Here is a 21,792-nt window from a genome sequence, read left to right as displayed (position 1 = left end):
GATGTGAGTAGCCTGCCCTGCCACTCGAGATGAAGTTGAAGTCCTGGCCCCATGCTGCTACTAAGAGCCATCCATTTCTTGGTCTGTGTCTAACATGGCCCATATTATCACCAAAGGCTATGCAGATGTCCCTGGTCTGAGCAGCCACCTCGGACTACAGTTGACATCCAAGGACTGAACAGAGCTGGCCCCACCTCTCACCAGCTGCAACACTCAAGAGTGGGCCCTGCACCTCAGCTGGGCACCACAGTAGAGCTGTCGGTGGTGGTGGGGCACAGGTGAGCCCGTCTGGAAGCCTGAGCTCAGGAAAGCTGGCCCTGCCCCTTGCCCGTTGTAGCATTGCATGAGCGAGCTGGGTCAGTGCTGGAGAGCTCAACCTGGTGACTGACAGCTCAGCTACCCCCAGGCTCAGATCCAGGGCTTGGAGTTGGTCCAGCCTAACCTCTCTACCCCATCTGTGAACTGCTGGGACACATGAAGGGATCCAGAGCTGCAGGATCTTCGTAACACACACAGGATATCTGAGAGGAGACCCAGTGGATCCTGTATACACACTGTAGCAGAAGCCAGAGGTCTCAAGCCAGACCAATGGCTCATTACAATGAACATTTGCAAGTAAATTTTGCAAATGTGTGCACAAAAGGATATACTGTGGGACACAGTGGGACACACTACAGCTTCCACAAGATTTTTTTTTTTTATGTTTTGATTTTTGTTTGTTATTTTCTTGGGGTGGGGGGAGGTTACAAGGACCAAGGTTGAATACTAGGTGAGGGGAGAGGATGGGGTACATGATGTGAAACAAAGGATCAAAAGTTAAAAAAGTAATGAGATGATATCAGTTTGTGAAACCACAAGGAGCATAAAACAAGATGGTGTGACAGACTGATGGGCCATATTCCATTGTGTGGTTCACACGTAGTCTATTTCTGAGGGGTTAGCAAGATACATGTGAAGGGTCATGCCTAGACTATGGAGATAATCAACGAAGAGTTTTAAATACACGAATGAATCTTTATTTATAACTGTATCAGACAGGATGGGTAGTTCCCATTTTACTGCTTTGTGATTGAAGAAAGCAAGACATTTAGGACTCTTTAGCTATGAGCAGCATACTGCTAAATGGAAAGAAAGGATTGCTGGCTCCAGTTCTGGGTCTTGCATCGTCTCAGGAGCGAAGCTTTCAGTCATGGCAGGACACATTCAGTTACTAGTTGCCCCCATGAAGGACCTATGCCCCTTCCAGCATCCTGTTCCAGTGATAAAGGAACATTCAATATTATGATTCTCTCTAACACTTAGAATTGGATTGCACTTGTTCTGAGGACCACACACCACCTCTGTTGATCAAAAAATGACGACTCTTGGCATTTTCCTCCAGTCACTTTCTATGTCAATCCTTTGTTCTCATGGCTCTGGGTCTGAGGCTTCTGGTAATGACATGCCATTTCTGCTGACCTCATCTCTGAGTCAGAGGAAACCGGGTGTGTGTGGGGAGATAAAAGTCAAGGATGATGCCAGATCAAATGTCAGCCTGGGCAAGTGAGCGTGGTTCTGATATGCATTAAGAAAAAGAAGAAACTCTAGTTTTCGAGGTGCGGATAGCCTCTGCCGGTGTGCCCCACCCTCCCTGAGAGTGAGACGGAAGGAAATGCTATAGAATTAGAAGGTGAATGGAAATCTGATGCAGTTTGCACTTTCCAAGGCAGAGGCAGTCGGTTCTCTGGAAGGCAGCTTGGTCCACATAATGAGTTCCAGGTCAGCCAGGGCTCTGTAGAGAGACCCCGTTTCAAAAATAAATTATAAGAGGAATGGATTAAAAGTTCTCCTTCACCCCATGGATCATCGAGGACCATAAAGTCGGGCAGGAACCTGTAGAATTAGTGCTGCCTTGTGTGGAGAAGTAGGTCATTAACAGAGGGAGTGGTAAGTCTCTCACCAGAACTCTAATGGGGTGTTGATCACCTTGGACTTTCCATGTTATCACAAAATAAACAGTGCGTGGAGGTGGTTACCATAGGCCACCAACTAGCCTCACACTGAGGCATTTTACTCTGCCTTCACAAGAGGCTTGGTGCTACTCTCCCAGCTTTAACAGAACAAAGAGGCAAACAAAGGGTTTTACTAATCATCTTACCCTCAGGACCTTGAACCGGCCTGCATCCAAACTACTGGTAGAAAGGAAAGGATCTTGGGACTTACTGTAGGCTAGCCCCTCTGTTTACCACACAGAGGGCGGAAGTCCCCCCTGAGAAACGAAGTTTAAGGCTACAGGCTGAGTGTAATGCTAGGTGGATGACAAGCGGGTGGTGCAGTTCTTTGTCTCTCCAAGTTCCTTTCTTTACAGCAGTCCTGGGGAGGCTGGGGGAAGCAGGACAGGCTTAGCGCTGAGGCTGGGGGGCTCACTCTTTCCGGGGCGGTCCCCAGCGGCGGTGCATTCCAGAGTCGTCCGTGCGTGGCGCGCGAGGTGCTGGAGCACGCATCCCAGCCTCTCCTGCGCGCTCCCGGGCTTGGAGTCCGAGCACGTTCTCGGCGCTAGCCGGGCTGAGGTTCCAGGGCTGGGGTCGCTTGAGGATCCCTTGCGATCCTAGGGACCCAGAAAATCTCCGATTGCTGCTTGTAATCCTGACTGGGGATCGGGATCGGATCTGGGGTGAGTGAGACTGGAGGGTGTCTTTTGTGGGGATTCAGCGGAACGGGGCTCTCTGGGATTCTCGACCTGCCCTCGCGTTGCCCTCACCCGGGTGCCCTCTCCTGCCCTGCTACTTCTGAGTTTGTTTTCCTCACCTCGGTCCCTTACCTCCGCCCTCAGCCTGAAGTTCTAGCCACTTTCAGCCCACAGTCTTGGGCCTCTTAGCAGGCTGTGGCTTGGGTGGGTGAGCCCCGGCCCACTCGGAGATGGGCTTCTCTAGTGTTTGTCTTGTTTCTGCCTTCCCATTCTCCCGCAGACTCCGCCGCTGCTGGCTCCGGGGCTGCTGTGCGTCTGAGCACAGTGCAGGGTTTGGGCAGCACCAGAAACAACAGGTCATCAGAGTCTGGAATATCTAGAGTCGGTAGTTTGTTCTTAGGACTGCTGGGTTCTAGCCTAGAATACTAGTAACTAGAAACATCGTCTAGTGAACTGTTTAGTCACTGATGGGGTGGGGGAGAACATCCTTTTCAGTTTTGAAACAAGTGAGAACTCAGGAAAAGTATCTTGGAGAGGGACCTTTCTTCTAGGCTCCCTTCTCCGGGTTATCCGGTCTGTTAGAAATTAGTTTCTGCATTATTGGTTCCTGTGCACCACTCAGCCTCTCTCTAATTCCTTGAGTGTAGGGACAGCCCATCTGTTCTCATCACTGAGGCACATCCAGGACCTGGCATTGGGCCTGTTAGATAGTAGGCGCTCTGGACAGTTCACGGAATGAAGGTGTGAACCATCAAATCTGTGCAAATGTTAGAGAGTTTGCCGATCGAACCGTCTGAATGGACTTTTATGCAATCCTGTTTGCTGTTTTTCGTGACTAGCAGTATCCTGTGGCTGTCAGTTCTCTGATCTGTGAGCAGACCGTGAAAATACTTCAAATTGTTCAAAGCCCAGGGCTGCTGTGTAGAAGAACTGCTGTCATTCACCTCTGAGAGATTACCAAGGTATCTGCTGTGATCTGCCGAGCGGCTAAGTGGGTAAACAGTCTGAGGGAACAGAATGTCTCCCTAGGGTGGGATGGAGGGAGCAGTTCTCTGTGGGGACCAGGAGATCTCAGAGTTATGACTGGGGCAGTTCCCTTCTCTGTATTTAGTCTTTCTCATCTATAAAATGAGGAACTAGGGTGGAATCGATGCCTATTAGTGTGTGGTAACCACAGCATGTGTTCTTTAGGTTGTGTAAAACACTCACTGCTGTCTGAATGCAACAAGAAAGCCCAGCTGGGTTTTAGGCTATTACAGACTTCTGTGGTAAGAACTGAAAAAGCCACAGTGTTTCTCTGTTCCAACCATACTGGGGTTGTGAGTCACACTGTAGGGCAACATGTCATGCTATACTGAGTCTCTGAGGCTGACCCCTCAGGACCTCAGAACTTTGGGTCTGTTGCACAGAAAAGTCTGGGTTTTTCCCCCTCCTTCCCTAGAAGGGAGAGAACACCACGTAAAGCTGTGCAAGAGGTCAGAGACACAAACTCAAGTACATATTGGCTGGGTCAGAGGCTGGACCCCAGTGGGCAGGTAATGGGAAGGGGCTTTCCCAGTTGTGCTCCGATCTCGTCTTAAAATGTTTCTTCTGTCTTAAGATGTTTCTTCTGTATGGATTAAAACATACAGATGACGTGTATGTCTCCAAGGAAACAGAGTCTTTGTTTTGCTTGGTCTTACATTTCAAGTTCAATATAAAGATAGATACCAGTAAACTCCCCATCCCTAGGCTTTATAGGAGGGTGGTGTTTTGAATAAGAATGGCCCCCATGTGCTCGTATTTAAATGCTTAGTCACCGGGGAGTGGAACTGTCTGCAAAGGGTTAGAAGGATTAGGAGGCGTGGCCTTATTGGAGTGGGTGTGGTCTTGTTGGAGGAAGTGTCTCACTTGGCGTGGGCTTTAAGTTTGTCAAAGGACGTTCATCTATCTCTGCCTGCTGCCAACAGATCAGGATGGACAGCTCTCCACTAACACCTTAGCATGCCTGTCTGCTTCCCACCATGCTGCCTGTGGACTAACTAAACCTCTGGAACGCTAAGCCGGACCCTGATTAAAGGCTTTTTTGAATAAGAGTTGCCTTGGTCATGGTGTCTCTTCACAGTAGTATAACTAATTACGACAAAGAGTAAACGCTGACATTACCGCACCCTGTGGTACCCCAGCCCCTTAGTAGAGGGAGGAGGAGAAAGAGAGAAAATAAAACTGTATTTCCTGAATTAGTTTGAATCAGTAATGACCAGTGTCTGGCATGTATTGCTATTCCTGCCCCCTGCCCCAGGCAGACATTGCTAATCAGTCTGTTGTACTTCACCTTCTCAGGGCCCCAAATCCTCAACTTCTTTCTTGGTCTCCTAGACTTCATTTAATGGCTCTGAGGTATGGTCAAGGACGTATCCACTGGCAAAACAAGAGCCCCGTCTGTTACCGTCAAAGACAGCAGTGGCTTTTGAAATCATTACCTTTTTTTCTTTTAATCTGATTTTTAAAACGTAAAAAGTGACTTTTTATTTTGGGTTACAGAAGGCTGTTTTCATGCAAGTGTGTTTTATGGTATTGTGAGCACTTCTCCCTCATATCCACTCCTCTCTGTACCCCTCTCTCTTCCCATTTGTTTTCTTTGTTCTCCTAGGCAGTTTGGCTTCTACTTCTGTGCCAGGGGATTACATACATGGTATAAAGTCCTGTATCCACACAGGACAGAAACTGTGACTTTTGTGTTTAAAATATTTTGTTTTTGGGGCTGGGGATTTAGCTTAGTGGTAGAGCGCTTACCTAGGAAGCGTAAGGCCCTGGGTTCGGTCCCCAGCTCCGAAAAAAAGAACCAAAAAAAAAATTTGTATTTGTATATGTGTTTGTACCCATGAATGTGGGTGGCTTGGAACTGGAGTTATAGGTGATTTTGAGTAGCCTGATGTGGGTGCTGGGAACTGAACTCAGGTCATCTGCAAGAGCAGCAAGTTCATCTGCTGAGCTGTGTCTCCAGCTCCTGGTATTGATCCTCCTGAGATTGGATTCATTCACTTAATTTGATTATCTCCAGTTGCACCCATACTCTATTCTTTATTTCACTCTTTTCTGCATTTTTATTAATGATCTTCAACCATAGAGCATCCTGGGAATGGGGCGGAGCTGTGTGTAGAGCATCCTGGGGATGGGGCGGAGCTGTGTGGGTGACTGAATGGCTGCAGCGTGCACTACCAATTTCTGAGAGCAGGCCAGACCCTCAGAATTTGTCTTCTCCTTTGTTTCTAGTTTGTTGACCAATATCAAAACTGAGGTACAGTCCGAAAGAGGAATTTACTTAGGATCTAATCGTGCACCATTATTCATTTGCCGTATTTAGGGCGGGGGAGAGAGCTCAGAGGGGAAGCATTCCTCCTGCAAGAACGAGGGCTTGAGTTTGATTCCCAGAGTCTATGTGGAAAAGGCTGGCAGGGTGGCATGAGCTTATAATTTCAGCACTGGGGACGTGGAGACAGGTGGATCCTCGAGGTTTGCTGGCATGTGTACACAAACCTGTGCACATACGTACAAAATTAAAAGTGAAATAGATAACAGGGCCGGCCAGATGTTTCAGCTGGTAAAGGCATTTGCCATGTATGACTGATGACCTGAGTTTGATTCTAGGAACCCACGGTGGAAGGAGAGGCCAGAGTCCCCAAAGCTGCCTCTGTGGCATGCAGTCCCTCCCTCCTCTAACAAATAAAAATGTAAAGAATAAGTAAACAACAGCATCAACAAACCCAACCGAACAAACCAAAAACCCAAATCCTTCAAACCCAGTTCATGAGACTTAAATCTGGCATCTTTGGAAACTTTAATTCAGTGATCGATAGCTCCATAGGTCAGCATCTGCTTGGGTGCGGTGAGAGTAAAGTCAGAAACCATCGGGCTGTTGTTCTGGAGGCTAGAACATTCCCTCCTGGAGTCGTTGGCAGAATTCACTCCCTTTGGTTGTGGGCCCAAGGTCACCATTTTCTTTTGAGCTGCACACAGAGGGCCAGTCCCTGCTCCTGTCAGGTACTGCAGCCTTTGGCTGTCAGCTGCCTTTCTCTTCTTTCAAACCAGCAATGAATCAATACGTTCCCTTCTCACCCAGTGGTTCCTGACCTGTGGGTCGTGACCCTTTGGGGAGTTGATTGACTCTTTCACTGGGGTCACAGATACCCTGCATACCAGATGCTTATATTAAAAATCTTAATAGTTGCAAATGACAGTTATGAAGTAGCAATAAAAATAATTTTATGCCTGGGGATGGGGGCGCTCCACAACATGAGGAACTGTATTAAAGGGTCGCAGCACTAGGAATAATGAGAACCCCCTTTTCTAACCTTCCACTTGACTTGTAAAGGTTCCTGTGATACATTGGGTCCACCTGGATATTCTAGGGTGCCTACCCATAGGTGCGCTGCTGATGAACCGCGTCTGCAAACTCTCGTGCCTTTGTTCTCACGACACCATCCTGTGAGTCATGATTCCTTTTCAAGGGGACCAAGACACCTTTTGGGGGCCGTTTATCTGCATGCTGTACACGTGAAACATTCTTTGGGAGAGTGGCTGGTTTAGTATTTCACGATGAGGCAGGGGCTTTATCCCCGGACTCGGTGCTCCGCTCTGTCTCGGGCCCTGCATCCATGAAGAGCCCCCTTTGTCAGCTGGCACACAGCAGTACTCAAGTCACTGCTGTAATGGTGGACGGTACTGTCTTAAAGAGGATGCTGTGGATTTGGCCTGTGTTTTCTCTTCTGCTGGCTTGCTCTTGGCTTCTTAAACTGTGATTAGCCGGTCAAATGCAGCCTACATTCAGTCTCAAAGGGCTCTGGCTGCTTTTCTGATGTCTGAAAGAAAAAATCCTGTGTTTTTCCATTTTCTAGCCACAGAGGAGAAGAAACCCAAGCCGTGAGCGGGTCTGTAGTCCATTAGGAATTTTGGAGAAGGAAGGTCAGTCTGGGTGAGACAGGAACAGAGTGCCCCTCGGGATCTCGGAACATTAGAGAAAGGTTTCTGATGTGATTCTTGTCACACTTTTGATATTTTATGTGCCCCGTTCCTCCCTTCCTTTGGTCTGTTTATTTGGAACAAATTTCCCTGGTGAAATGGTTATGCCAGGCTGACAAATGTTTGAAGCTAACTGTTACAAAACGGGAAGGGAGCTGCCATTTCCGAGACTTACTAGGTGGCTGGGACTTCCTCATGCTGGACATGGTATGGGAGACTCCTCTTCTTTGACCAGCTTCCCCATCCTTTCCTGAGAGCAGAGAAAGGCATCCGTGCCTCCCTACTGTTATAAATGGAGTTAGACTAGAATTTATGCTCATCAGTCCACGCCTGTTATTGAGAGGAAATCCTAGAGGACTTGATTCTAAAGGGCTGGCCAGTCCCCTGTTAGGTACATGTTGGACTGGGAGAGAAAGGAGCCCCCATAGTCCTTGAAAGTACAGCCCAGAAAATGATGAAATCAGAGGCTGAAGTTTAGGTCCAACTTGGATGGCATTGAGACTTCTGCAGGAGTCTGGTTTCTTTTTGGATCTCTTCTGCTAATTAAGTTCCATGGATTGGGCCTAAATGTGACATACCTAGTTTCCCATTCAATTCTCTCTTGAGTCTTACATTATTGGTCCCGTGATGTGCTGGGCGCTGTGGTAGATGTTGACAATTCGGTAGTAGACAAAACACAGGCTTCCATTCTCATGAGCTTTCATTTGAAGAGATCAAAGGGATAAGGCTTTAGCCTGTTAGGTATAAAAGCCAGTAAAAGGGAGTCAACCAGTGCTAAACAAGCCGAGGTTAGCTTGGGAAGCATGTATGTAGGGCCTGGGCGTGTGGATCACCTGGCAGAGGGCTTGTCTACCAGACGTGAACCCCAGGTTCAATCTCCAGTAACTCATAAACTAGGAATAGTGGGGCACATGCCTGTGATCCTAGCACTCAGCAGGTGGAGGCAGAAGGATGACCTTGAAAAAGGCCAGTGAGTTTGAGACCAGGCTACTCGAGCCCCTGTCCCACATAAACAAAATGGAGCTGCTGGGATGGTCCATCTGTTAAAGAAGCTTGTTGGGCAACTTGCAATCTGAGTTCAATTCCTGGAACCCATGTAAGGTGAAAGGAGAGAATAGACTCCACAAATTTTTCCCTTGATCTCTATGTGATTACCGTGGGACATGCGCCCCATTATTGTGTGTTTGTATGTATGCACCCACACCAACCAACCAACCATCCATCCAACCAACCATCCAACCAACCAACCATCCAACCAACCATCCATCCAACTAACCAACCAACCATCCATCCATCCATCCAACCAACCAACCAACCAACCAACCAACCAACCATCCATCCATCCAACTAACCATCCAACCAACCAACCATCCATCCAACTAACCAACCAACCATCCATCCATCCATCCAACAAACCAACCAACCAACCAACCAACCAACCAACCAACCAACCAACCTCTCCAGAAATTGTGTGAAGAAAATAAAATTATGAGATAGAAGAAATAAAAATAATATAAACGATGAGATAGAAGGATGGCTGGTGAGTGTCAGTGGCATTTTAATAGTGTGCGTCCAGAAAAACTTTGGGACATTTCAGTAGCTAGAAGCAGGATTTAAGAAGAGAGCAAGAGGGACATGTGAGGAGGATAAGTTGGTGGGTCCCAGGCATTTGGCGCCCTAGACTGAAGGCAGTGGTGATAACCCTTCTTCATAGTTGTCTTGCCTTCTCTAGTGTAGACACTGCATCCTTCCTTGATATTCCCTACAGCTCTTCCTGAGGATAGAGCCTCAGAGAGAGGTCCTGCAAGAGGCATTGTGAATCCTTGCAGTGTTCCTTGGCTCTTTGTCTTCGTGGTTTATTTTCTGTTTTGCTGGGTTTTTCTCTTTTGGAACAGGTCTATACACAGCCCTGGCTGTCCTGGAACTCGATATATAGACCAGGTTAGTCGAAGATGTACAGATCCACTTGCCTCTGCTTCCCAGGTGCTGGGATTAGAGGTGTGCACCACAATGCCTGGCCATCATTCATTTTCTGAAAGATATTTGGAGTCTCACGTCTTCAGCTACTTGCAATACCAGTGACTCAGAGCTGGCTCCTCTCTGCCCGCGTCTGGTGGATAAGGAACAGCTGCCCCACTGCGGAGTTCTGGCAGAGGTGGATGAGGACCACACCTCCAGGATGCCACCTGCCTCTGTCTGCCTTTTTCTTGCTTTGGGGTAATTAAGCTTGCCTGCCAGCAGGAAGTAATTTCTTTTATTGCCTCCTTCCTCAGCAAGGTCCTTGGTGGTAAAACCAGTTGGATAACCACTGGCAACCTCTCAAAAGCTAACTCTTCCCTTCAGTTCAGAAGGGAAGGGTCAGCTGCTTCCCTAGCTTGGGACAGACCACCAAAAGCTATCAAACTTAGCACTGTGGTTGCCTCCTCAGATCAGTTTTTTTTTTTTTCCTAGCTAGTGTTAGGGCTTCTGACCTCTTTGTAAAGAGTCTCCTGCCCCACCCTACCCGGCTTTCTGTGTTCCTTTGGTTAGTTCAATTCTGTGAAGCCCTAAGTGCTTTGCTTGTCAGCTTTCTGTTACCACCACACCCAAGATAATCAACGTATAAAAAGAAAAGAATTATTTTTGGCTGTAGTTCTGGAGTTCTACCACACGGTCAGTTCTCCAAGACAAGGCATGTGACAGTGTGGTGGGATCCAAGCTGCTCACTTTCTGGCAGGTGGGAGACATTTTGTTAGCATTCCTTCTAGTGCAGTTACCTGGCAACAGCCAGTTATGCCTGGCTTTCTATAAAAAGGGCTGTTCCCCCACTCCTTGCTCTCTTACTCTCTAACTCTCTAACTCTCTTACTCTCTGCCCCTTCTTTCTCTGACTCCCCCCCATGCCTCCCACCCCCACAAATGTTCCTGGCCAGCCCTTTCTTTCAACCCCCTTTCCCCTCTTTCCCCTCCCTTCTCACCTCTCCTCCCCATGCCCTAAATAAACTCTATTCCATACTACATCTGTCCTATGGTTGGTACCTCAGTACCTCAGGGGGAAGGGGTGCCTCAGCATGGGCCCAAAGAGGCAAACCCTTCCACCTCACCATACCACACTCTACCAAACACATCCTGCCTGGTTTCCTTCCTCCCTCCCTCTTTCTCTCTCTCTCTCTCTCTCTCTCTCTCTCTCTCTCTCTCTCTCTCTTTCTTTCTTTCTTTCTTTCTTTCCTTCCTTCCTTCTTTCTTTCTTTCTTATAAAACACAACACATTTTAAGAAAGGGAGGAGAGAAGGGGTCTGGGTACTTTGTCCCCTCAGGGACACTCTTTGAACAATCAGAAGACCTCTCACTGGGTCCCACCTCTTAAAGTTTCCACCCCTTCTCCGTAGCTCCTGGGCATTTAGGTTCAACAACAGTGCTAGATCATTTGGGTTCCACAACACCACAAAGAAGGCGTCAGTGTTGTGTCATACTCCTCCTGCAAGTGGAATTGATGCCGAAAGAGCAAAAGCTGTCTTATTTATCGATGTGTCTAATCCTACTCCTTGGTCTCTAGTATTCGTCACAGTGCCACCATTAGTTATCCAGTTAGGTTGACTGGCTGACTGTATCTGTTTCATACTTGGACCGGAGAAATAGGTCAGTTTATTAACTGTGCTGGTTGATGTAAAAATGTAAAAGTCATTACTTTGGTTCATCATCTGTCTTAGTTGGCTTTATAGTGATATAACAGACTATTTAAGGCTGCTCTGTGTCACTGTTTGAGAATGTGACACTGGCTTCTGACAAGGGCCTCATGGTGACACACAGCTCATGGTAAAGGAGAAAAGGAGATGTGTGTACCAACATGCTAATAAGCAGGTGGTGTATGGCCTTGCTATGTAATAGTCTGGTTTCATGGTAATGGACCCACTCTGCGAGACTGGCCTAATCACTCCATCACGGGTCATGGTGTCCCATGACCTCATTTATAACCTGCCACCCATGCTGTTCCACTGTTCCTGCCTGGAGAGGCAGACGAGGTCTGAGCTGCGGCACCATCTTATCACTCTTGTGAATGGAGTAGAAGTTCTTTGCAAGGCTGGGATGCGAACAGAGTTTAGCTGAAGGAGGGGAGGGTGTTTCCTTAGGTTAATGGTCCTTCACGGACAGGGATTTCCAATCATGATAAGAATTAATATTTGTAGAGCGCTTACTCTGTGAGAGCAGTGTTATGTGCTGTGTGCGATTATCTCAGATAATTCTCTTAATCCCAAGGCAGATAGATTACTTTCCCCCCATGTATGGTTTTGTTTTCAGCTGAGTAAACAAGAGATGAGGAAGTTGAATTAGCTCACTTAAGGTTGCTTAGCCAGAAAGTGCTGGGCCCACATTTCAACACGAGCTGCCTGGCCTCACAGTCTGGGTGTTTAGCACCCCTCTGCAGTGTAAGAGTGGAGCAAAGGGTCCTCTGTTCCCTTTGGTTTTTAAAAGTACACCCTGAACTTGGAAGAGTTCCCACAGCTTCAACTAAACAAATCTTTCAGCTTTGTTGAGTTCAAAGTGTTTACTCAGTGTCTACTGAGTAGAGGGGATGTTCTGTGTCAGAGAAGCTATGCTAGGCCAGAGCTGAAACCCAGGCAAGTTCTGTGCTCTTCTCCTCCTAGTGCCTTGTCTGTGCTCACTGACTCTCCCCGTTCTTCCTGTGCCTTTGGAAGAATCTCTCGCTCTAAGCAAGATTCTCTTGTCTCTCCTCGCTTCTCTGTTGTTCTTATTCTCAGTGAAGAATAAGTAACCGTAGTAGATTTGTATTTGGGCCCTACGCCAAAGGGCTGTGCCCAGTATGGGACTGCAAACCCCAGGGGTTCTGATCAGCATTTCTCTTGGTTTGCTTGTGGTATATGCATATTTGATCCTAGGAAGCCGACTTCCTTCCTGTGTGTGACATTGCTAGGGGTCTGTGCCTAAGGCAGCTTGCCTCAGCCAACTTCCAGATTCTTTTGCACAGCTGAAACGTGAGGCCAAGAAACTCGATGGACATGCCTGCATCTACAGGGAACATCAGGAAAAAAATATTGTAAGGGTCAGAATTCTAGGAAGTCTGCTGTGTGTGCAACAGTTTGTCTTAGTCACTGCTCTGTTGCTGTGAAGCGACATAATGACCAAGGCCACTTATAAAAGAAAGTGTTCAACTGGGGCCTTGCTTACAGTTTCAGAGAGTAAGTTGACGATGATGGTGGAGAGTGTGAGGCAGGCAGGCAGGCGGGCAGTGTGCCTGAGCAGTAGCTGAGAGCTTACAACTTATCTGCAAGATGATGGAGGCAGCTAGAACGAGACTGGGTCTGGCACAGGCTTTTGGAACCTCTAAGGCCACCTCCAGTGACTAACCTCCTACACAAAGATCACACCTTCTAATTCTTCCTCAACAGCCCACCAACCGGGAATCAGATATTCAAATATATCAGGGAGCGTCCTCATTCCGACCGCCACAGTCTCTCCTAAAAATGGCCGCACGCACGATTAGCCGGAGATGGCAGCTACGCACACCTTTAATGCCAGTCCTGGGAAGTCAGAGACAGTTGTATCTCTGTGAGTTTGAGGCCAGCCAAGTCTTAAGAGCTAGTTCGAGGACAGCCAGGGCTGTGTAAAGAAGGGCTACATTAAACAAAAGGAGGCTGCACAATCAAGAACAGATCAGTGCCAATATCAATGGACTTGCTATGTGGTAGGGAGGAAAGTTTGAGGGGTCCCACCTCTAGGCCGAGAACTACAGGCAACTCTTGACCATCGGAGAATTTGCCTCTCCTGGTCCATTATTACTTGTCCAAGGCACAGTGGTCAGCCTTGAAATCAACAACAACAAAAAGACTCAGTAGGTTGCATATATGTATATTTGTGTGTGTTTGTGTGTGTATATATATATATATATACACATACATATGTATATGGTACATACATATATGTATGTAACAATAATAATTAAAGATATAGCAATGATAAAGGAAAAAGTCTATTAACTTGAAAGTGGGGGGCATGGGAGGGATCAAGGGGGTGTAGCTGGAATGGGCTCTATGGTAGAAAACAAGGGGGAAAGTAATGCAATTCTATCTTAGTTAAGCATGTTTAAAATAACCAAAACCAAACAAAAACAAAGAGAACTGTGCAGGTCGTGGTGTCATGCACCCTTAATCCGAGCACTCAGGAGGCAGAGAGGCTGGTGGATCTCCGAGTTTGAGGCCAGCTTGATAAAACAAAGTAATTTGGCTGCCTTTTCTTGTTTATCTCACGTTGTTCAACCACCATAGTCTCCAGCAGCCTCTGCTCTTGAGGCTCCCCAGCTCCCATCTTAAAAAAGATGGCAGAGGGCCAGGTAACGCACACCGATAATCTCAGCACGCTGGAGCCTGAGGCGGGCAGGTCAGCCTGGTCTACGGCGTGAGTTCCAGGACAGCCAGGGCTACACAGAGAAACCCTGTCCCCCAAAAAACCAAAACCAAATACCAAAAACACAAGGATGAGACAGACGAGAGAGCGAGAGAGCGAGAGAGAGAACAGAGGAATTCGAGAGAGAGAGAGAACAGAGGAATTCAAAACACACTACAGGAAACTGAGAGGCCAGAGATGTCTCAGTTCCTGTTAACTTGTGTGTGATGACTGGGGCAAGTCATTTCCTTCATTTCTAAATTGTCTACATTCATTTTTAATGACTTATTTACTTTTATGTGCACCAGAGCTTTGATTGCATGTATGTGTGCGTGAGGGTCTTGGATTCCCCTGGAGCTGGAGTAGGTGCTGGGAATTGAACTCCGGTTCCGTGGAAGAGCAGCCAGTGCTCTTAAAACTGAGCCATCTTTCCAGCTCCTATGCCCCTCCCCTTCCATTTTTTTTGAGACAGTGTCTCTGTGTAGTCCTGGCTATCCTGGAACTCACGGTGTAGACCACACTGGCCTTGAATTCAGAGTTCTGTGTACATCTGCCCACTGAATGCTAGAATTAAAGGCCTGCGATCATACCTGGTATTTTTTGTTTTTTGTTTTTGTTGTTGTTGTTTTTGAGACTGTACTTTGCTGTTGTAGCCCAGGCTGGCTTGGACTTTTGGTAATCTTTCTGCTTCTGCTCCTGAGCGCTGGGATTATAGCATGAACCACCGGGGTTGGCACCCTTCATTTCCTTGGCCATCCCTTTGTGAAATGGATGGTAGGTTGCATGTTTTACACTGTATGCTTTCTAAAGTCTGCACCCATATCTAGAACCCATTCATTTCATCTCCAGAGAACAATCAGGAGAATATGGTCATTACCATATTGTTTTCTATTGATCTATAACAGATTATCACAAACTCGGTGTTGGGAAGTAACAAGCTTATTATTATCTCAGCTTCAATAATAGGTCAGGACTCCAAGCTGTCTTAGGTGGCCTTGTGCTGTAGAAATTCTTACCGCAGAGTAATCCTGAATCTTCTTTCACTCTTTCTACTCTCTCTGTGCTCCTTCCCGAGCTTAGGTATAGGGATGCCCTGTAGACCAGTGGAGGATGGGGACACCAGTCACCTAGTCTCTTCCTTTCAGCCAGCCGTGGATCTCTCACATACTCTCACTTAAGCACACAGAAAGCAGCTTCTTGATGAGGGTGTGAGTCAGACTTATCTCTGTGGATAAGGATTCGTGTTTAGAATGCAGGCATACATTACATTGGTTTAGGAAAAGGGCAGAGCTGTTGGTCAGGGGAACGCAGTGGACTCCGAAACAAGATCGGCTATGGCCATTGGCCTGGATTGCCTCCCAGAACTTGAAGATAAGACCCTGTTACTGATGACACCACATGCTTTGGACGCAGGACTTGGAGGGACTGATCTGTAATTGACCTGGAAGTCTTTCCTGAGGACCAGCTCTCATAGGACCTAAAGGTGCTATGCGAGCTGTCAAGAGAGGAAAGCAGTTAATGATCCTACTAAGCAGTTAGTAAATTCCATGAACCGTAACAATGACCGGCATGGCACACTATTCCCAAGGGGAGGTGTGTGCTGGAGAGGGGACTCAGCAGTCAAGCGTTCTTGATGCTCTTTAAGAGGATCCAAGTTTTGCTCCCAGAACCTCCAAGACCTGGTACTCTCTTCTGGCTGCTGCGGGCACCTGGCATGCACGTGGCACTCATACATACGCATAAAATTAGGTGACTCTTAAAAAGAGATTCTCCCAGAGATGCAGTAGTGGCCCTTCTATCTTGGGGGTAATCAACGGTTTCTATTTGGATTTAACCACTCAATAGGGAGGAATTCATGCCTGGTACTGTAAACGTAGCCAGCTGTCCATGGCTGGAGAGGAGAGCTGTCATCGACTCTAGAGGAGCGCCTCCTCCTGCCTGTTTTCCTAAGCCTTCTTTTTAAAGGGCTCCCTATTATTTGGCCCACCAGGATATCTTATTAACCCCTGAGTCCTCACGAGCCTTACTTGAATGAGAATGAATAACTTCCTAGGTCTACCTATTCATTGTCTTCATTAACTTTATTTGCATCTGGGACTAAAGCCAAAGGGCTGAAATCATCACAAGGACAGAATCACACACATCAGTGATGCTGATGGAACCTTAGGTCACATTGCTGCATAATTGGGATACTATTAGCAGATAGAATTCCTGGAGATCAACTTAGGATTCTCCATGGGATGATTACCTTGTAACAACATCTTATTTATAGCCATATATATTGTGTTTTCTTGTATTCTAATGCAATTATTCAGTTATTTCCCCTCTCCCTCTTCCTGCCTTTCCCCCTTCCTTCTTCCCTTTTCCTTCCAGTCTCCTCCCCTTTCTTTTGTGCTCAGGTTGGAATCTAGGATCCATGCATGGTGTTCGAGCTAATATCTTATAGAAGGTCATTGACCTAAGACATCCGCGTTCATCATTAGTTAAAAATTCCTCTTTTTTTTTCATCTTTATTAACTTGGGTATTTCTTATTTACATTTCAATTGTTATTCCCTTTCCCAGTTTCCGGGCCAACATCCCCCTAACCCCTCCCCCTCCCCTTCTATACAGGTGTTCCCCTCCCCATCCTCCCCCCATTACTGCCCTCCCCCCAACAATCATGTTCACTGGGGGTCCAGTCTTGGCAGGACCAAGGGCTTCCCCTTCCACTGGTGCTCTTACTAGGCTATTCATTGCTACCTATGAGGTCAGAGTCCAGGGTCAGTCCATGTATAGTCTTTAGGTAGTGGCTTAGCCCCTGGAAGCTCTGGTTGCTTGGCATTGTTGTTCATATGGGGTCTCAAGCCCCTTCAAACTCTTTCAGTCCTTTCTCTGATTCCTTCAACGGGGAGGTCCCGTTCTCAGTTCAGTAAAATTCCTCTGTTTTATCATTGGTTGAGAGAGCTGTGTTGCCCTATTCTATGAATGTATCCTTATGGGATTTGCCATCCTGATTTTTGACTGGAAGTCTGGAAGTCCTTGATTTTCTAACACTGTTTGGGAAAGTGAAAAATGAGGTTCTACCACCCCCTCCACCCCAATATACTTTTACTATTTTCTTAATGGCCACTCTGAGGATGACATTTATCTTTGATTAAGCCATGTCTAACACTGTTTTTTTTTTTTTTTCCCTTTCCGAGACAGGGTCAGAAAAAATCAAAGTGCATTATCACTGCTGAATATTTTATTTCTGTATGTTTGTCTGGAAATATCCTGCCTCACCATAATTCTTAGGAGTCCTCTTTCCATCTGTTTAAAGACTCATTCTGATTTTTAAGTGTTGTTTTGGTGACAAAGTTGGCAGCCAGTCAGTTGTTCCTCATTTGAAGAAAACTTTTTGAACAATGTCGTCGGGTTCTTTAAAATGCTCCTCGGTTCACTTATCTTCGTGGGATCTATAGTTGGCTGAGTTTACAGTTCCAGACATGGATTCCTTCCTATTGAGTGGATCTTAAGTCCAATTAGACACTGTTGGTTACCCCCAAGATAAAAGTGCCACTGTCACATCACTGGGGGTTTCCCATAGAAATCTAACTCTAGTTTGAAGGGATCTAATGTCCTCTTCTGACCTCCACGGACACCAGGCACAAACACGGTGCACAGACACACGTACAGGAAGAACACTGAAGCGTGTTTTTAAATGCTGTCTCTGAGATAACTCAATTGCCACTGTGACTCTTTTACCTCCAAGAAGCATGGAGAAGTGAGGTTTCCCTTCAGACTTCTCAAACATATGATCATAAAACTTGTACTTATGTAATAAATTGTATTTGTTTAAAAAAATACGATGGCAAGTTTATATAGTGTTTGTATTTGCTTAGGGAATGCAAACATTAAGTTTTAACTAGCCTTGGCCCATACATTAACAAAAGCTTCACAAAATCCTACACTGGATAGACTCGTTTCCTGCGGTGGAAACCAGAGAAGTTAACCAGGCAGGGATCTTAAAGCTCAGAAGTCTGAAGAAGAACTTTGCTAAGACACCTAAAGGTTTTCCTGTTAGCCTTTCTCTGGTCCTTCCACAGAGGGACCTATGGCCTTTTACAAGGTAACTGTACACTTGTGGGAAAGGAAACAATCTGGGGTCTATTGGATTAACAGTGATTCCAGGAGACCTCAGGAGCATTGTGGCCTTCAAGTTAAAGTAGGGTCTTATGGAGGTCAGGTGATTAATGGAGTTTTGACTGATGTCTGACTCAGAGTAGGTCCAGTGGGTCCCTAGACTATTCCTGCGGTTGCTTCCTTGGTTCCAGAGTGTGCAATAGGATAAATAGACTTAGAAGTTAGCAGAGTCCCCACATTGGTCCCCACTCCTGTCCTCTGCAGTGTGACCCACTGTACGAGCTGGCCTAGGTCAGTTCTAGCGCGCTCTCCCCAGTGCAGCATGGATTCTTACTGTTTTGGCCAAAAGCCTTCTCTAAGAGATGAACAACCTTGAACTATCAAGAGTTCCAGTTCTGATGAGCAAACAGCTTCTTCTAAACACTAGAAAGGCAGGGGAAAATCAGCTCAGAGGCATTAAAACTGAACAAAATAAGGAGTTACCAGGAGACCATCTGGGAAAGAACAGAGATCAAAGGAGGTGAGCTTGGCATTAGGGGTCACATTTTCCCTCATGGAAAGTGGAGACCGAGAAGTGCTTCTGGCAGGGTGGGAGGGAAAGCGAGCAGGGAGCCAGAGCCCAGCCAAGGCTGCCTAGACAGACAGAGTGCCAGGCCTTGAAACTGGAACTGGAGCCCTTGGGGCTAGGAGTGAGCTGGACGTCCAGCAGGCCTCTCAGAAATTGTGGCCTCTGTGAATTAGCATGGTTCCTAAAATCAAATTCCTGTTAATCTGGATTTCAGGTACCTCCAGGTAACTGCCTCAAACAAATGCATCTTCTTGGGGGCAAGAGCATCAATGTCCAGCATAAAACCAAAACATCCAGAAAGGCAAAAGAGAGGGTACAGCAAGAACAAAACTACCAACACAACAGAAAATAACCAGCTGTCTGAGACATGGCACCATGCCTGTAAGCCAGCGCTTGGGAGACAAAGGCAGGTATTCAAGACTGCTTTTGCCTGCCTGCACTCCAGGCGGGCTTGGGCCCTTAAACACACTAACAATATTCACTACTTTTTTTTTTTTTAATTCAAGATTGTTAAGTTTGCCAGGGAATGTGAAAGAGAAAGAGTATACCAGATTTTCTTATAGAACCAAATCAAAATGCTGGAACCGCATTGTTAGGAGTGAAAATCCAATATACAGGCTTAGCAGCACACTGAACATAGGCGCAGAGGTGACTGAAAGGTTGAACATGCACCTAAACCAGTTCAGGCTAGGTCAGCCCTACATGTATTGGGAATATGTTTAAATGCAATAAGTGCAAATTGTCCAAATTCGATGGTTGCTAAAGAAAAAAGAAACTTATTCCACTGTCCATTGTGTGTGTAGCTCGATGCAGGTTGGGGTCCCAGGTTGAAAACAGGTTACTAGGTGCATTGTTGGCGGGGTTCCTGTGCACAGGAAGTGGGGGCAGGGGTCTGAGGCTACCAGGTGCGTTATCAGAAGAGGGGTGTTGTGCAGAGTAGTAAACAGCACTGTTCCCCGGCTTGCCTGTTCCCGGGCTTGCCTGGTTTCTGAAACATTGTATCCTAGGCTGACTTTGCATTTCCAATCCTCCAGCTTCTGTCTTTGGAGCACTGGCATCGCAGGTGTGTGCCGCTCTGCCTGGCGGGCAGTGGGTTAATGGCATTTCCTGAGTGCGCAGCTCTGGAATGCATGCTGAAGTTTATCCTTTGTTCGTGAGGTAAATCAAGTTTGCTAGTTCAAAATGACAGCAGCTGAGACTGAGTGCTGTTTACTGCGTGTAGTCATAGGAACTTCATATTTTTATCAATTGTAGGATTAAATTTGTGACGTAAATGGTTTGGACCAAGTTCCAACGAGAACCATTAATCAGAAATTACAAGCTGTTTGTCTGTGAAGTAGGTGATAAGGAAATTGATCTATTGCTATTCATTAGATGTGCCAAAATACACATTTTCTGCAGTCATAAGGAACCAGTTACTAACCCAGATGTAAGGTGAGGTCAGACAGAAGCCAGCCCCAGAGACTGAGGGCCTGCCACTTTTCTTCAAGTTTTTCTAGCATACAGTTAAGGACGCTGAATGTTATCTGTTTAGTTCTTTTCCAGGGGACAAGCATATTTTTTTTTAAAGATTTATTATGTATATGAGTACATTGTAGCTATATCTTCAGACACCAGAAGAGGGCATCAGATCCCATTACAGATGGTTGTCAGCCACCATGTGGTTGCTGGGAGTTGAACTCAGGACCTCTGGAAGAGCAGTCAGTGCTCTTAACCACTGAGCACCCTCCAGCCCCTGGGGGCAAGCATTTTCCTTCATTGTATTGATAGTCTGTTACATGGGGAGAAAAGGCCTGCTGAAGGACTCCAGACTCAAGGACAGAGAAGACTGAAATGTACACCTGACCCCTGCCCATGTGGTGCCTGACCGTTCTCCCACAGTGGCTCAGGAAGTGACAGAGTTTTTATTAGGAGGGAAAAACTTTAATTTTAGATCCTGTAAATTTTGTGTTTTGTTTTAGTGCTCCTTTTAATTTATACTGTGCCAGTGAAGGGAATGGGAACCTCTGGTCTCAAAGCTATTTGATTCATCCCTGCGGTGGAGGAACAGGAACTCAAGTTACGGATCCTTTTTTCTGTCTTCCTGAAGCATTTTCTCTGATGTTTCCACACTCCAGTTTTCTTTTTGTTCTGTTTCTTTGTTTTTGTTTTGAGACAGTGTTTCATGCAATCGGGGCTGGCTTTTAACTCATTTGTTACAGAGCAGGATGACCCGGAACTTCTGACCCTCCCACCTCCCCAGGTCCTTAGTCTTTGGTTCCAGGCTGTCTCCTCTCTGTGCCCAGTTTATTCAGTGCTGGGATCAAATAGGTCTTTGTTCCTGTAAGATAAGCACTTCGGCTGAGCTTTGTCCGCAGCCCACACTTTGAGTTTTAAAAACAGTTTCATTTGTGCTGGGGAGATGGTTCATTGGTTAAGGCGCTTGCCACCAAAGGATGAGGGTCTGGGTTCAGATCCCTAGTACCCAGGTAAAAGACGTTGGGTGTAGCATTGCATGCCTTTAATCCCAGAGCCAGGAGATGGATAGAGGAGGAGCCCGGAGCTTGCTGGCTGGACAATCTAGTCAAAATTGTGAGCTCCAGTTTTAGTGAGAGAACTTGTTTCAAAATAGTAATGTGGGGACAGATAGAGGAGGGCGATAGGACATGGCCTCTTGCCTCTACATGCACAAGTGGCAGCTTGTGCACACTGTGTGTGTGTCATATGCTTGCATATACACAAAAGTTGTGATTTCATTTACACCAGCGCAGTACTGGTGTGGTCTCAGATTCAGGTTATTAAACAATGCTTATTTACAGGTCTTGCTCACTTTTGTAGGCACAGGGGCATGGTTAAAGTATTTGTTTGACGGAGCATACAGTACCAGGCATGGATTCTCCGCCATGGAGTGGGCTTTAATGCTTGCTTCAGAAGGGGTAGACAGGAAAGCACGGAAGAAGTGTTCTCTGTGAAACAGGACCTGGCTGCAGCTTTCAGATTCCACGATTTTCTATTGTGGATGAGCCCCGAAAGCCTGCTTTACTGTAAGTGGCAGGTTTTGCTTATGAAAAATCAGTCAGGGCAGTTGTATTTC

General features: G+C 46.5%; 1 protein-coding gene across 14 annotated transcripts in view; it reads left to right on the top strand.

Moving 5' to 3' along the window:
• The window catches only part of Smim3 (small integral membrane protein 3), a 52,321-nt gene that overhangs the window by 23,095 nt on the left and 7,434 nt on the right, over window positions 1–21,792 (top strand). Inside the window, exons 1-3 of one of the 14 annotated variants that reach the window (XM_063277150.1) lie at window positions 1,972–2,653; window positions 3,511–3,630; window positions 18,934–19,129. The exons of 3 other annotated variants lie outside the window; for them this stretch is intronic. In XM_063277150.1, coding sequence (XP_063133220.1) covers window positions 19,095–19,129 — 35 coding nt within the window. In that variant the 5' untranslated portion in view covers window positions 1,972–2,653; window positions 3,511–3,630; window positions 18,934–19,094. Of the gene's footprint in view, window positions 1–1,521; window positions 1,670–1,735; window positions 1,759–1,780; window positions 1,927–1,971; window positions 2,654–3,507; window positions 3,631–18,933; window positions 19,130–21,792 lie in introns of those variants that run through there. 10 more of the 14 variants (XM_063277146.1, XM_063277148.1, XM_063277151.1 and 7 more) reach the window with 10 other exon arrangements.

This window comes from Rattus norvegicus, chromosome 18, assembly GCF_036323735.1.
Source record: "Rattus norvegicus strain BN/NHsdMcwi chromosome 18, GRCr8, whole genome shotgun sequence".
NCBI lineage: Eukaryota > Metazoa > Chordata > Mammalia > Rodentia > Muridae > Rattus > Rattus norvegicus.
This window is presented reverse-complemented; position numbering and strand designations above follow the sequence as displayed.